Source organism: Cheilinus undulatus, linkage group 3 (genome assembly GCF_018320785.1).
Source record: "Cheilinus undulatus linkage group 3, ASM1832078v1, whole genome shotgun sequence".
Lineage (NCBI taxonomy): Eukaryota > Metazoa > Chordata > Actinopteri > Labriformes > Labridae > Cheilinus > Cheilinus undulatus.
The window spans coordinates 36,158,815-36,175,155 of record NC_054867.1 but is presented as its reverse complement, the minus strand read 5'-3'; the positions used below and the strand labels follow the sequence as shown (position 1 = coordinate 36,175,155).

The 16,341-nt window shown below is 38.5% G+C and overlaps 1 protein-coding gene across 1 annotated transcript in view; it reads left to right on the top strand.

Moving 5' to 3' along the window:
- syn2b (synapsin IIb) overlaps nucleotides 1-16,341 on the top strand; it is a 142,876-nt gene that overhangs the window by 88,450 nt on the left and 38,085 nt on the right. Inside the window, exons 3-5 of the mRNA XM_041782706.1 lie at nucleotides 2,260-2,351; nucleotides 13,695-13,851; nucleotides 14,115-14,204. Of these exons, the coding sequence (XP_041638640.1) occupies nucleotides 2,260-2,351; nucleotides 13,695-13,851; nucleotides 14,115-14,204 (339 nt within the window). The remainder of the gene's footprint in view (nucleotides 1-2,259; nucleotides 2,352-13,694; nucleotides 13,852-14,114; nucleotides 14,205-16,341) is intronic.

Here is a 16,341-nt window from a genome sequence, read left to right as displayed (position 1 = left end):
CCCACATATTGGCCCCGCCCACATGAAACCCAGCCAGGAAAGAGATGTAAAACCTTCTAACAGTCTAAATCCAACATTCAGTCACATGTAGATCTCAGTGTTTTCACATGTTTACAGCAACCAGATTCCAACATATCAAGAGTGTTAAGACACAAACTTTGGATTTCACTTTACAGGGTCTTTAACTTAGCCCACACATCCCTCCAGATTTTGAGATTGAAGTGGGTGGAGCTTAGTTCAATTTAAAGAGTTGTACTTGCACAGGTGGATGAACACTGTCAAATAATTCCAACACTAATAAAGGCCATTTCACTCAGAGTGGAGTTAAATCACACCTTGGGAGTTAAAATCAACTCTTAAATGTTTAAACCGTGAGACTTTAAATTTTTTTTTCTGTGCACAACAGCTGTTCTGGGATGTGGAAACTTTCTCTCTCTCTCTCTATGTGCTATTGTGTAGTCAACAGAGAGGAAAAAAGAACAAGAGTAATGTATTCAAGTAAAAACGCAGTTACTCTGGTTAGAATGTAGTTAAGTAGAAGTATTTCAAAATGTACTCTAATGTACTGTGTTTTGGCTTGAGACTACAGAAAATGCACAAAAAATATAAAATTTAAGTTAGTCTACAAATTATTATGCAGAAAATTACCTAAGACTTTACAGTGTCCCAGTAGGAGGCACAGCAGACATTTGCATGCCTGAGTACAGGACACATTTGTTGAAAAATTCAGTTTAAAATAAGAAACAGTTTGGATTATTTGTGCAACAACTCCCTCTTATTAAAAAGTCTATAACTTGAATACTTGGGGAAATAAGTTTGTGACTGGTAGTTATTTAAGTCCACCAGCCACAGTGAAAAGTAGTTGAAAAAGTTCAGTTTTAACCCTGGGAGTACTTAAATGTAAGTACTTGGTCTAGAAATATATGGCATCAGTGCATCTCTAATTAGTAGGCTAACAAGATAAACTAAGATCGTGAACTCTGGCAAATGTCTGCTCACATTTTACAGGCAGAAGAACTGGTTAGACAACCACAGGTCTCTGTTTCTAGACAGCTTTTTTCTATTGATGCTAACAAGCTAGTGCTAGCATACTAAAGGCTAAAGTGAGGCAAAGTAAATACAGTAAAATTTATAGAAGTCTAACTTTGACTTGTGTTCACTAATGCTAGCTGTCTACAGGCTAAACTAAGATTGCATTTCCTGGCCAACAATTTATTGTAACATTTACAGCCACTTACTGGAGGGAAAGGGGAATTAGCATAGGGCTGAACCTTTTGGTAAACACTTTATCATAACATTTACAGCTTACTAGAAGAGAAAAGGAAATTGACGTATGGCTGTTCCTATGCCTTATGCTATAAAGCAAATGCTAGTAGGCCAACAGGCTAAACTAAGATGGTGACTCCTGGTAAATATATGCTTAAATTTTACTTTGCAGAACAACTGAAATGACTGTCTCAGCTGTGTTTGCTGTTTAGCTAACAATAGCATGCTAACAGGCTAAACTACAACGTTGAACCTCGGCTATAACATGTATTATATGCTAAACATTAACATGCTAGCAACAAAACCTTGACCATAGACATGTAAATGCAGTTACATAAAAAAGCCTAAAAATTCTTTACATTAGCAGTGGCTAACAGAAGTCTGAGTTACACAAAGATTTTCTTGACATAAAGCACTTTTCATTTAGATGACAGTGTTCTCTGGTACATAACAAAACCACCTAGAAATGTTAAAACACACTTTAGATATAGTTTTGGTGTTACATAGCTCTTATTTAGTGCTTAATGTAGTTACAGAGCTAAGAGTATGTGACATGTCGGTTTCATATTGGTTGAATCTTGGTTTGGTTGCTGTATTTGATATGAATCTTTTTCTCTGGGGTTTCGCACAGAACACTTTCACACCTAATAGGAGTTGACAGTTAAATTAAAACCTCGAGCTACACCACAGAAACAAAAATAGGCATCAGAGGAGACCAGAGTCAGCAGCAATGAGTCACAGAGAAATCCTCACCTTGTTAGCACCCACAGCAAACACAAGAATATGTGCATTATTTCACAGCTCCAGTTTCATGATTTAGATTCCTTTATGGCAAAATTAATGTAAAAAGAAGTTGTTTTCAAAATCAGCTGCAAAGGTGTGGACAAAGGTGATGCGTAAACGTACTGTAAAAGTTGATTTATTCATATCAGTTTATAAGGAAGAAGGTAAATGTGTTTTTTTCTGATGGATTGGTTTTGTCTTTTCTTTCAGGCTGAATTCTCAGAAATCAACCTGGTCTCACATTCAAATGGCACCTGTAACGTGGACATGCAGGTCATCAGAGGCGGCACCAAAGTGGTCAGGTCAGTGTTACTGGTTTTGTCCCAAGGATTGGTTCTTTACAGAAATGGACGAACACATCATTCTCATGATGGTGAAATTTAAATGGTTTTCTTCACAAACCAGAAATACACTTCTCCAGTATGATGAAAAAAATATAAAAAATTGGATTTGTCATTTTTATTAAATAATGTACCTCTCAATTATTGTATTTTTTTTTTGTCTTAAACACCTGAAAGTCAATAGAAAGGCAGAAATTGAAAACAACATTTATAGGAAATTTTTTAATGCCTCTTTTAGTTTTTGTGGTAGCACTTTATTTTAGTAATAAACAACATGTTTATTACCACAAATCAACATGTGTGGTAAAACGTATTGTATTGTGGCCTCTGTATAGTGATGTGAATCATAATGTGAGGCCGTGGGAAATACCAAGCCCTAATTCCATCCAACTCAACCGCTGTTGGGGGTTAGCCACTTTAGCCAGCAACTTAGAAATCGTATTAATCATATCTACAGTAGAGCTGCCAGGGATACGGTGGATACTGTTGTCTGGACAGTATTTATGTCTGGATATTACACACCACAGGCTGGAACAAGTGGGTCCTGCTTATTTTTATTGTTTCAAATTAAGGCAAAAACAATAATCTGAAATTATTCTGTACATACTTCTAAACAGTTTTTGTGTTGTGATAACCTTTTTTTTTTCAGTATTGTTTATTTTCAGAAATCACATGAATATAGGCCGGTGCACGCTTGCCGGCTGAGTCAGTTTTTGTTTTAGTACAACACAAAATGCTGAAAACAGAATTATAGATTCATTTTAACTTTGTTTAGACTACTAGCCAGGGCTCACTGACTAAGCTGTCACTGATAGGTTGATCTAGAGATAACATGAGATTTCAAATGATCACTTATTTTTTCTTTAAAACCAATTTTATTGGTCAGTAAGTGGGTGTTATATTAATCAGGCAAGTTTTTCCTTGGTTCACTATGGCCTTAGTGAATTCACATGTAACCAATGAGATCAGTCAGATTCAAGTGAGCAGCTAGGGGAGAACGAGGTTGGTTGGCAATCTTTTTACTCTAGTGTGAATTGCTCTCCATGAAAACATCTTTCAATAGTCATACCTGTGTTAAACTGAAGCTTAAGGTGTTGGCTTGAAATAAGTATCCCTCTCATTTTCCAACTTATTGTAACAAAGAGGCAATTTACAATCAAATAGACTCAGACCCACTGTGACAACCAATCCCATCACAGGGCTGTTTGTCACAATGTAATTATAATGGGAAAAAGTTTAAAAAGAAGGCATGAAGGCAGATCTAAATTTGAAACTTTGATTGCATTGACAAGCTGACAAATGCATAATTTAATGCATCTTAACACAAAATGAGCAAAGAGAATAATTAGTAAATTCTTTAGGCCAGCCTGTAGGCCTACAACAACATCAAGAACAAAACAAATAGGACTAACTCTTATAACCTACTCAACTAGGCTACACACACATTCACTATCTGAGTTACAGTGATGGTAAATGTAGGATCTACACACTCCAGCTAAGCAGAGCTTGTGTGCCCAGTGGTTGCACCTCCAACACTTCTCCATTATACCAAATTTTTGGAGACAGCGGCCTCTGGTGGCAAGATATAATGAGTGTGACAACCAGTGTGTGACAACCAACCCTGTTCTCCCCTGCATTTAGTTTGAAAGACAGAGGGCTAAAGAAGATGAGAGGAAAGCAGCAGTTAGTTCATAAAAAAGGAAAAAAACCAGCCCCAGTCATATGGAGCCACTATGGAGTCAACCAACAACACTGTGATTACCTTTTTTGTCGTAGTTGAACAGCCAAAGTTTCACTGTTAATGTGCTGTAGTTTCTTTAAGGGTTTTTTACTTTCCCTTTAACAACTGGCTCACTCATCTCTTAAGTTATTTTCTCGCAGTTTATGGTTCAAAATTCAGGGAAAATTTTCTTTCTGTCATAAAAGAAACTGAAAACAATATGAAATCATACGTAAAGCTAAAAAAAATCCAAAAAACTTCCCCGGAACAATAAATGAGGTTCAGACTTTAAATATAAGGGCCCTTATAATGAATTAAAAGTTGTAGGCACTTCTTTTTTATTGGGCCTTTTGCTCCTTATGTTATTAATTAAAACTCTGATACAACTGGCCTACATTTAGGTGAAATTCAAACCACACCCACAAAAATCATGAATCAGTCACAAGTTTAAAAAGTAGCGCAAAAAGAGGCCCTTAACGAATCCTGAAAATTATTGCAAAAAGCCTAAACTTTGAAGGATATTTGGTTCTGACAACAAAAGTTGAAGATCAGTCAGACTCTTCGATGTTCAAACCCACACATGACGCTGCTGTATCATCTTTATTCATCAGTGAGGGTTATCCAACATCTTCTCCAGTGAGATCAGACTCTCAGACTCCTCTTCAGAATAATGAAAACACTTGTTTGCTGTAAAACCTGATCAGTGGAAAAAGGCGGAGGCGTTAGACCACAGTCATTCTCCACAGGTTGGCACAGCGGACGTGTATATAAACATGTCAATTTACTGTAAAGCATACATCACACAGACCCGCTCACACACCACAGACCACACTGACACACACAGCTGTGACTGTAACTCCTACCGCTCACAAACCAACAAAACCAAGAGGAAATGAAGAAGTCGGCCTGAGTCTGATAATCTGAGACTCTGTAATTACACTGTATGAGAGCTTGGTGTGCACATGCCCACACACAAACAAAGTCAGGGTTTATTGTTGCTCAATATACGATGGTGTGGATTTAGGGAAAGTTTGATTCATCATAGACCTACATATTTGCTTCACCTCTGCCCAAAGATGGACAGTTTGTGGGAAACTTAGCAACGTAATTGGCCAGTCCATCTTGTCGGCTGCCTGTCTGAGTTCATTTCAAGCTTCTTCATCTTAGACCGTCTTAATGATCAGCGTATGTCTTTGTAATTGCTCCATCTCCATCGATTTTTCCTGGCTTTGCTTAATGCTCTGAGTCTAAAACCCGAACATTAGAGGAATGATCTTTTTTTTTTTCTTTACTCTTAGCATTTTTACAGACTACAATTGAAAGACACATGGACTAATAACACAATAAATGCTTATGAAATAATGATCAACAACCTTTTCATAAATGAGATGTTATATCACAACAATATAATTTGGTTAGTGAAGCTGGGGCCAAATCAATCAATGGATTTACATCCTCCTTATCATTCTACACACACTGGCTGTAGGTCTACCTCTGCTCTCCATCTGACTGGCTCTCTGCGTCTTCATTGGTGTTTTGTTACTGTCATAAGATCTGTTGTTATTCCTTATAAACAACTTTTCATTACCTGGAAGAGTGCACAGGAAGCTTCTTGTTGATGACATCATGAAAGCCAGTGATGAAAGATCAGGCTTATGAACCTTCTACGATGTTTTAAAGCATCAACAGCAAAAGTAAACTTTTAAATAGTAAAGCTATGCACATCAGTAGATGAGTTCAGTGTTTATGGGAGTAGCACTGCAGCATGTCTGCATGCAGGTGAGAGTGTTTGTCTCATCGTATCCTGGATGGTGTGTGTCTTCTGAATGTATAAAATGATAAAAATAAAACCACAACCACTTTATTAAACGTTATTTTTACAGCACTAATTTAAACCATTCCTGTGTATTTTTCGCTATATGCTTCAGGTCATTGTCCTCCAGGATTTTCCTATGTTTTTCCACATTCATTTGATCGTATAGCTAACAGCACGATGCTGCCACCATCGCGCTTCACAGTGGGGATGGTGTGTTTATGGTGATGTGCAGTGGAGTGACCATGGAGTCTCTCTCACATGACTTTTTTTGAACTCTAGTCAAGATTTGATATTTTTCATCAACAGTGGTTTTCTCTTTGCCACTCTCTCATAAAGCTTTGACTGGTGAAGAACCTGGGCCACAGTTGTATGGGGGTCTCTCCCATCTCAGCTGCTGAAGCTTGTAACCCCTTTCAGAGTAGTCATAGGTGTCTTGGGGGCCTCTCTCACTAGTCTTCTTGCACGGTCATTGAGTTTGTGAGGACGGTCTGATCTAGGCAGACTTAGACATGTGCCATATTTCTTCCATTTCACTGGATTTAATTGAAATCCAGCAGATTTTTAGGGTCTTGGAATTTTTTTATATAAGACTCCTTGCTTTTATATTTCAATAAACTGGTGTAATGGTAGCCAGGAATACTGATTAATTAGTGACTGGACCTTCCAAACACAGGTGTCTTAATACTACAGTCATTTGAGGCACATTCACTGATCTTCATTTGATTAATTGTGAGACAACTAGCACTAATTGGCCGGACCTCTGTTGAATCAGGTCATTATAAAGGGATGAAGATTTATGCAGTCACTTTTGTTTTTACGTTACTCCTTTTTATTTAACTGACATTACTTTGTGAAAATCTGTTTTCACTTTGACATTAAGGTGATTTTGCAATGTTTTTTTGTTAAAAAAAAAGCCCAATTATATTGACCATGATGATTTATGAAATCAATAAATGGGTAAAACATCCAAGGGTGGATACTTTTCTAGTTACTGTACCTACTTAGTGTGTGTAAGGGACTACAGCCATATGATGACACTGAGATTAACAGTTGTGTGTCATCTGCATAAGCATAGTGAGGGATGTTATGATGCTCTATGATGACCAGATGGCAGCATGTAGATATTAAAGAGAACAGGACCAAGAATTGACCCTTGGGAAACGTTGCGCATCATCTTTCTACGCCCATATTCAGTTTCCAGGTGACACGAAATAGTCGCTCTCTTATGAGTATGCTTTGAACCAGTTCAGTACCAGAAAATCCCACAAACTATTCCAGGCTGATGAGCAGTATGCTCAGGTCAACTGTGTCAAACACAGCACTGGGACTGAGTAAAACTACAACTGTGACTTTTGGCACATCACCGCTCAGATGACTGACATTCAGCACATTCAGCACTTTCGGAAATGCTGTCTGTCAGTGGTGTGGTGTGGTCGGAAACAAGATTGAAAGGTGTTGAAAAGACTGTTTTGACATATGGAGATGGAAAGTTGTTGGTAGAGCAACTTCTTCAGTGATTTTTCCTAGGAGCAATACCATCCATGATGAGGAGGAGGCCAGGAAATAATGGTCCATGGGAAAGTAAATCTACCGTGACCCTATTTTATTCTAACCTCAATAATAACCACTCTTTCAAAGCGACATTAAAATTAATTATATTTATTGATTTATGCTGTAGTACAGTAAAGCCATTTAAAATTGTAAACATTGTGGAGTGGGCACATGGAACCATTTGGTAATTGGTAAGTAATGTCAGACTTCACCTAAGCATGATGTGTACAAACACCAGGATGCCAGAGAATAAAGTAGAGGGAACTACCAACTTTAAGGGAAATTAATGTAACAATTGCAAAAAGAGGCAATTTGCAAAAATGTGTTATAAGAGGCAAAAATTGGCAGAAAAAGTGGTAACAAAGTGGAAAAAATTGGTGTAATGGTAGCAAAAATTGGTGAAGAAAGGCAAAAAGGGCAAAATGGGCAGGGAAAACAGTAAAAGTAGTTAAATAGTGGCAAAAATGGGCATAACCACAGCTAAAATTGGCTAAGAAAGGCAAAAAGGGGCAAAATGGGCAGGAACAATTGTGAAAAGAAGTTAAAAAAGTGGCAACACAGGGTCAGAGGGGAAAGATAGAGCAGTAAGGGGCAAAAATTGGTTAAAAGAGACATAAATTGAACAGCAGCAAATGTGGGCAAAGAAAGTCACAAAGGGTCAAAAAGGGTGAGAGAAAATGGTGAAAAGCTGTTAAAAATTGCCAGAAATATGTTGAAAGTGGCAAAAATATGCAAAAAGTGAGAAAATTGGGTTATTGGGGATAAAATAGAGCAGTTACTAGCAAAAGTGAAATTGTTATAAAGACACAAAAATGAGATAGCAGCAAAAGTGGGCAAAGAAAGGCAAAAGGGGGCATTATGGGTTGGAAAAAATTGTGAAAAGCAGTTAAAAATGGCCAGAAATTGGTGAAGTGACAAACATAGGAAAAAAGTGGTGAAAGGGGTACAGAGGCAGAAACATGCGAAAAGTTGCAAAAATTGGTTCAAGTGGAAAAAGATTGGAAGAAATAGTGACAAAAATTTGCTGTTTTCTTAGAGCCAATGCTGTGGGGAGGCCTGTCTAGGAGAGAGAAGTTTGATACTGGTCTATTGTTTATTAGCAAGGCCTGTGCTTTGGTGCCAGTGGTGTTCAGGGTGGATGAAAAATCCCCTGACTAAGAAGAGCTTTTAACAAACTGTAATACTGAACTTTAATCAACCATGAGTCTCTACTTTAAACTGATACAAGAATTTATTCTGCTAGACTGGCATGAGGGAAGTTTGAGGTTTTATCACTTGGATGAATGTTTGTTTTAAAGAGATGGAATGTCTTGAAGTTTGTAGAGCCTCTGCTGCATGAGTCCAGCTCCAAGTTAAATCCCCTGATTCCATCACATGGGTATCATAGGGATGTTATGTGCAGGAGGTGCTAGAAACACACTGATTATCTTTATATGGTGTCAGTTAAACAACCTTACAAACCCAATGACATGGCTGTAAGCTTTGAGCCTTTAATAGATGGTTTTTGAGTGAGAATAGGAATGTGGTGAAAGGAGACTTACTAAAATGACACGGTGTTGAATGCATCACTGAATGAGAGTCACAGCCATGTTGCTCTGCACAGCCGACTGTCAGTAATGAAGACACTACAGTCCTATTAATGGCTGTGTCCTCTTCTCCACAGTCTTTTCTGGTTTCCTGGAGTGTCTGATTAGTATTCCCTGAGCATGATGAGCTGGTGGTAGTCTCACTGTGCCAGAGTTTTCTCCCTGTGTGTCTCTTTTCTCTACATCTCTTTTCTTCCTCTCTGTTTCTATTCCACATCTCCACCGACCCTCTCTCCCTTTCTTTCTTATCCTCACATTCCCTCTCACAATACACACATCCAGGGACAAAAGGAAAAATAACAGGAGTCATGCCCTATCACCGTCAGCCTTTAACTCAGCTGAAGATTGTTTTTGTCCTTAACACACTGGTCACTAATTACATAAGTGGGCTCTGGAGCTGCGGTTTTAAGTGTTTTTCTCCAGAGACTGACACTTTTAAAACAAAAGAAACTCACAATGTTGTTAAAGATCATAAAACCACAAACCCATTTTTTATCTGTCATCTCGGTTTATTTGCAATTTCATCGCCCACTTTCTCTGCTGTAATGACTTGCAGATTCTTAAGTAAACCTTGTCGCTATGCTACAGTAATAAAAAGCAGCCAAGGTTATGGACAGATTGTTGGCTGGCCTCCAGCAAATTAGAAGTTTGGAAATTGAAAACCATCTGGCGAAGTTTTGTTGACCTGAACACTCCCACACCTTCTCACTTGTTGTCTTTAATCATATCACCAAACTTCCTTGTTTGATCCTCTCATAATACTCACAGCAGCTGTTGGCAGCTATTATCCCTCAGTGTTACATATTGAATGATATGCTCGGAGGCTAATGCTCTTGTCATTCTTGGTAGGAGATTAGTTAACGTGTATGGGAGATTAATGAGTCAAGATAAAGGATCATAAATAGACTTTTTACCTCTGACTCCTTGACAATGAGCTGTACTCTGTCTTTCAGCTCCATCATATAGATATAATAACCAAGCTGCAACCTCTGTTAGGGCTGAACAGTATTCATGTTGTAACACAGCCTGATGCTACACTTGTTGACATTAATGATTCTCTCATTAATCTACACTCAGTAACCCATAAAGACAAAGTGAAAACAGAATCTTAGAATGTTTTTTCAAGGCACAGATCTGGGGAAGGCTACAAAAAAGACTGCTGCTCTGAAGGTTCCCAAGAGCACAGTGGACTCCACAGTTCTCAAATGGAAGAAGTCTGGCACCAACGGGACTCTTCCTAGAGCTAGTCGCCTGGCCAAACTGAGCAATCTGAGATAAGGGCCTTAGTAAGAGAGGTAGCCAAGAACCTGGTGGTCTCTCTGACTGAGCTCCAGAGATCCTAAACCAAAGCCTCTCAAAACACATGAAAGCCCACTTGCAGTTTGCAAAAAGCACCTGAGGAACTCTTAAACTGTGAGAAACTAGATTATCTTGTCTGATGAAACCAGGACTAAACTGTTTGGCCTCATTTCTAAACATCATTTCTGGAGGAAAACAGGCACCCCTCATCACCTGCCCAATACCATCCCCACAGTGAAGCATGGTGGTGGCAGCATCATGCTGTCGGAGTGCTTTTAGGCTGCAGGGACAGGGAGGCTGGTCACGGTTGAGGGAAAGCTGAATGGAGCAAAGCCCAGAAATATCCTCAATGAAAACCTGCTCCATAGCTCTCAGGACCTCTGACTGGGCAGAGTTCACCTTCCAACATCACAGTGACCGTGGGCTTTGGTGGGCTCAAGTCAAGCACCTGGACATGCAGTGGCTGGTGGGAAATTTTACCATTGATACACTGCTGTCAGTGTGTGCTAGGCACAGAAGTTGAGGCACGTCATCTGCCTGGAGCATCATGCCAGTTGCCGACTAAAATCACAACTCCTGCAGTGTGACTGTTATGCATGTGCAAATCACCATAGCATTTATAGAACGATGTATTTCATTCAGCCCAGACCTTCATGGTCGAAAATCAAGCCAGAGCAGAAGCAAAAGAATGCAGCTCTTTGAGTGTCCACTAGGGGCTGGCTGCAGAGGCACTGGAAGTCACATGCACACCCCATGTTGAAATGTTTAATTTTACAGGTTCAAAAAGTAAATTTTGGTGGGAATTGTTCATGTCTTTATAGGCACACACTGTTAGGGGTATATATCTTTTAATAGCTCACCCTTTTTGGTTTTAAGAAGTTTAGGAGTTATGTATAATTAGGGGCTTTAAAATGAATAAGCCAGCATGTTTCAGCTGTTTGTCAGGAGGCTAAAGGTCCACCTCAGTGCTGCCTCTTTGTTTCTAGGCAGATCTAGGCAAAAGTTACTTTGAGACAGTATCTTCGTTATGGCAGCTGCCATGGATTGGCAAAGCTCTCTTTCAGTAACCAAATGGCTGATGTCACCCTGGCTCTATCCAGTATTTTCTACAGTCTGCAGTTATAACATTTACCCCCATCCCCTCCCTGTCTGTCTGGCCGCAGTATTACTTATAAGACCTGCCTCCTCCGTCTCAACAGATGGGACATTAGTCAAACTAGAAAACCAAAATGTGTTCAATAAATTATGTCAAACATGGTCTCTGTCTTTAAACTTAGTTCTTATCCTGATGATTTATACTTTGCTGTTCAATTTCCTGAAAAGTTTTGCATTAAATTATCATTTGTTACTATAAAAAGAGGATGTGAAGTCATGACTGGCAGCTGTGTTGACATTTATCGACTATGTTGAGGCTAATGAGCAGACACAAATTAAGAAGTTTGAGGAGCAGCCTGTCTGGGAACCACAAACAAAGCTACAAAAACAAAATCTTGATTCTGCACCATCTCATCACTTTGACTAATGTGGGCAGTTGTGTTTTTTGGCACAAAAGTTGTTCAGCTAACTACAGGGAATTTCAACCAAGGTGGTGACTGAATAAACCCATTTTTAACTCTGTGGCCTAATGTGGTAGTTTGTGTGTTTCACTTATACCGATGAAAATATGAAAGACCCTGGCAGTAGTGAACAAGCTGAAGGCTTAATGAAACATCCACTCTAAAAGGACTTTTTATGTCTGACACTATGAACACTACCTGTTCACTGGAGATTTTCTGGTGTCTTAATTAGCGCTCCATCTGCCCACTGCTATCTGCACACTGTCTCATTAGTAATCCATTAAACATGGCAGGTCATCAATCTTAGAGCTCCAGATTCATGCCTCATTTTTGTTAAAGTGCCCCAGCTGGGGTTTTGTTCATTACCATGGTGAATCTCACAAAAAAAAGCTACAGCCAGAGAGTAGATTTTGGAAATAATATGTTTAGGGGTTAGGATCCATCTGAAATGTGTGGTTTTGGAAAGAGGAGCATGGTTATTTAATTTTTGTTTTCAGATGGTTAAAATCTCATTTCATAACAACACTGTGAACACTGGAGGGAGATAACAGTCATCCTAGTCGGAATGAAACTGTTTTAAAGATGCAGATTATTACATTTCCTTTAAAAATTAATGTTCAACAATATGATTTAAATTGTTGTGTCACTTTAATGAAGGTCATATTGAATTCATGGAAAATCTATTACCCACTGAAAGCTTCATTGACGATCAAATTATTTCCCGGTTTAGTGTGTCAGCATTGATTTGTCAGTCCAAACAATTTTCCAAGCAAAAATCCTTAACAGGCAATGATTAGTTTCAGGTATTCAGCCCCTTGTCTGTTTTACCCTTTTACTGATTTTATGAATCAATCATAGTCAATATAATTTGGCTTTTTTGACCCCTGTGTCTGGAAGGTCCAGTCACTAATTAATCAGTATTCCCTGCTACTATTACACCATGAAGACAAAAGAACACTCCAAGCAACTCAGAGAAAAGCTTATTGACAAGTTTAAGTCAGAGGATGGACACAACAACATTTCCAAGACACTGAACATCCCCTGGAGTTAAGTTAAATTCAACATCAAGAGATGGAAGGAATGTGACACGTGTAAATCTGCCTAGATCAGGCCGTCCTCACAAACTGAGTGAATGTACAAGAACAAGAGACTAGTGAGAGAGGCCATGTAGACACCTATGCAACATAAAATGATTAAACTACATTGGTGTCATAATTTTTAAATCTTACCAATGATTCACAAGGCATTCTGGGAAATTTCTCATGACACTTGGTTTGGAGTGTGCCTCTGCAAAATTTCTGTCCGAAGGGCTATGTAGTCCAAGCTCTTCATCCTACTCCCCCGCTCCAACAAGAATTGGGACACCCTATCCCAAGATGTAAATGCACAAAATGTTGGAGCCGTTTGCTGAGTTCCAGACAGAAGTCCAGAGTTTGTCACTTGAGTAGCATTACAGATGTATTCTCTCACTGTCACAGCTTCCTCAGTTGAAATGACAAATAATCTACCTTTTTGTGACCTCTTCAAATGCCACCCCCCTTTTAAATAACAAAATCTGGTTATTTCTGACATACAAAAATGTCTGTTTCTATCAGTTTGGGATTTGACATTTTTTCTGAAGTGACTCAATCCAGAGTCAGCAAATCAAAAGCATGATTTGTTTGAAAAAGACACAAGCCAGAGGGATAATTCAAAACTAGAACTCTACTGTATTTCTTTCTTATACTTCAGCCTAAGTAATATATTTGCTTTACCTCCTCTCCTGCTCAACACCAGGTCCTTCAGACCAGACTTTGTCTTGGTCCGTCAGCACGCCTTCAGCATGGCCCAGAACGAGGACTTCAGGAACCTGATCATCGGTCTGCAGTACGCAGGGGTCCCCTCAGTCAACTCACTGGACTCTATCTACAATCTCAGCGACAAGCCCTGGGCTGTAAGAGATTTCACCCCAAAATACTCCTATCTGCAACACACTTTCAATTCTTATCAGAAACACTGAACACAATATGGATGTGAGAAGACTTCAGCTTTGATTCCTCCTTAAATCAGAGTTTTAAAACACTCTGACATTAATTATCACTATGTGAAAAATGTAAATTTTCTTTACTGCTATATACAACTTATTTAACTACTCCTTTCTATACTGCAGTTACATCCCTCACTGTTTTTTTGCTCTCTGTTCCTCCTCTCCACCAGTTCTCCCAGCTGATCAATAATCAGAAGAGGCTGGGCACAGACAAGTTTCCACTCATTGATCAGACTTTCTACCCCAACTATAGAGACATGGTAAGATCTTTTTAAATTAAAAACAAACTTCTAAAACATCAGCTTCAAAATAAAAATAACTATTACATTATAAACTGAGGGTTAACAAGCTTTGATCAGGGAAGGGAGTTATACTCTAGAACAGTGGCTTTCTACTGGCTAGCCTTGTGTCCCACCACGGGTTCCTTAATGGCAAATGGTGACCCACATTTTTGATATACTTGTCAATCAATCAGATTTATTCAGTAAAAGATGGTGCTGTTTGGACCCCAGATAGGAATGTGACAGAACAAAGAGACTGAAGAAAATAAGACATAATACAAAGAATAAAGAATAGCATTTCTGAGAAAGTATCTGAAGATTTTTGAAAGTTTCTGGGGAAAATCCCAGATAAAACCCAAGAAACCTGCCTGGATTCCTCCAAATCCCTTAATATTTCCATTGAAAATTCCTGAAATACTACTGGAGAGAAAAATACTTGAAAGTCCTTTGTTCCTTGTGAAATTCTCTTAGATTTAGAAGAAAAGTCCCAGAGAAAGGGAACCAAATGTTTTTGATGAAATGTCCAAAGAAAACTCCCTGAAAAATCTAGGAGAACCGTGAAAATTACCTTGTTTCCTTCAAAATATAAAAAGAAAATCTCCTATGAGTTTGAATAAATTCAGAAGAACATTCTTAAATATTTCAGGGGACAAAATTCTGCACAGCAAATTTTATTTCCTCTTTGCCATCAAAAACTCAAACAGTGGAACAAAAGCACTCTAAAGCCTTAAAGACAAATTTGCAACCCACTGAAACCAGCTGTACACCCTACTTTAGGGTCCTGAACCACCAGTTGAGAACTAATGCTCTAGAAGGGTTTTTTTCCCTGTTTAGAATGTCACTGGTAAAATAGGAGCTGATATTTTATTTTTTTAATATTTATGAATCTTATGATACTGCTCATATAAACCTTGAACTGTCCAGATTTCACAGAGCTGAGAACAATCTTTATCACACCAAGTAATGAATAGAAGACACAACTTCATGATTTAAGTCAAAGTATTGATATTTCCTATAACTCCAATACAAGTAATAGTTGTTCAGGCACATAATGCATGCATTTTCCAATGCATGAGTGTAATCAGGAATATATGGGTGTACATTCTGAAAATGATACAAATCATTAGAGTGGGAAATTAGCATCTGCCACCAGACAAGTGCAGGTATTTTTGAGCTGTGAGTTGTCTCAACCTACCTTTCACTGAGGCAGGTAAAAAGTAGCATAAGAGAATGATTTCAGACAATATTTAGAGTGAATTGAGTCCTGGTTCATGATCAGAACCGAGCAGACCTACACACTCCCTGACCAGAGAGCCTCGACATTATATAAGTAGTTCTGAAGCTGGTTTATCTGCTAAAGGTTTCTTTGATTTTTTTGCTTGTCTTAAGTCCAAGATTATTAAATAAGGCCTGAATTCTTGGTTGAGATTGCAGGAAGCGTGCACAAAATGTTTAATTCTTGCAAAATTTGACACGCAATTCAGGAAATACCATTAAACTATTTCACTTTCTTAAATAGGCTTAACTTGAGTACGATCAGCCTTGATTATTATTTAACACCTTGTCTCATTATGCTTAAATAAAGTGGCTGACAAAATAAAGTGAGTGCCATGTAGAATTGTGTATCCACCAGCCATAGTGCCAGGTTGGCCAAAAAAATTAATTTCCAGTCCTTCAAATCATTGTTCATTTCAGAAACCTGATTTGGAGAACTGCCATCCATCTCTGCTGTAGTTTTCACGACCACCACTTAATGAACTGCCTGTTCTGTTTCTGTTCATGTTTGCAGTGCCTTCATTTTTACGAGATCAGTTAAAACAAATAGAATTAAATAACAAACTTCAACCTTGTAGACACACAACATACAGAGATGACAGCACAACACATGCAGAACTACACAAGCACAGCTGAGTGTTGACTTCAGAGTGAAGCGTAGCAGGTTAGGAGAGCATTTTTGCAATTGTAAGGGGGTCAAAAGTAATATTTGTATTTCAAATGTAGTTAAGTAAAAGTACAGAAATCAGTACTCAAGTACCTTTACTTTTATAACTCCTTAGCACTGCTCCTACCCTCAAAGAAATCTTGATTTTTAGCAACTGCAAAACTATGGTTTTAT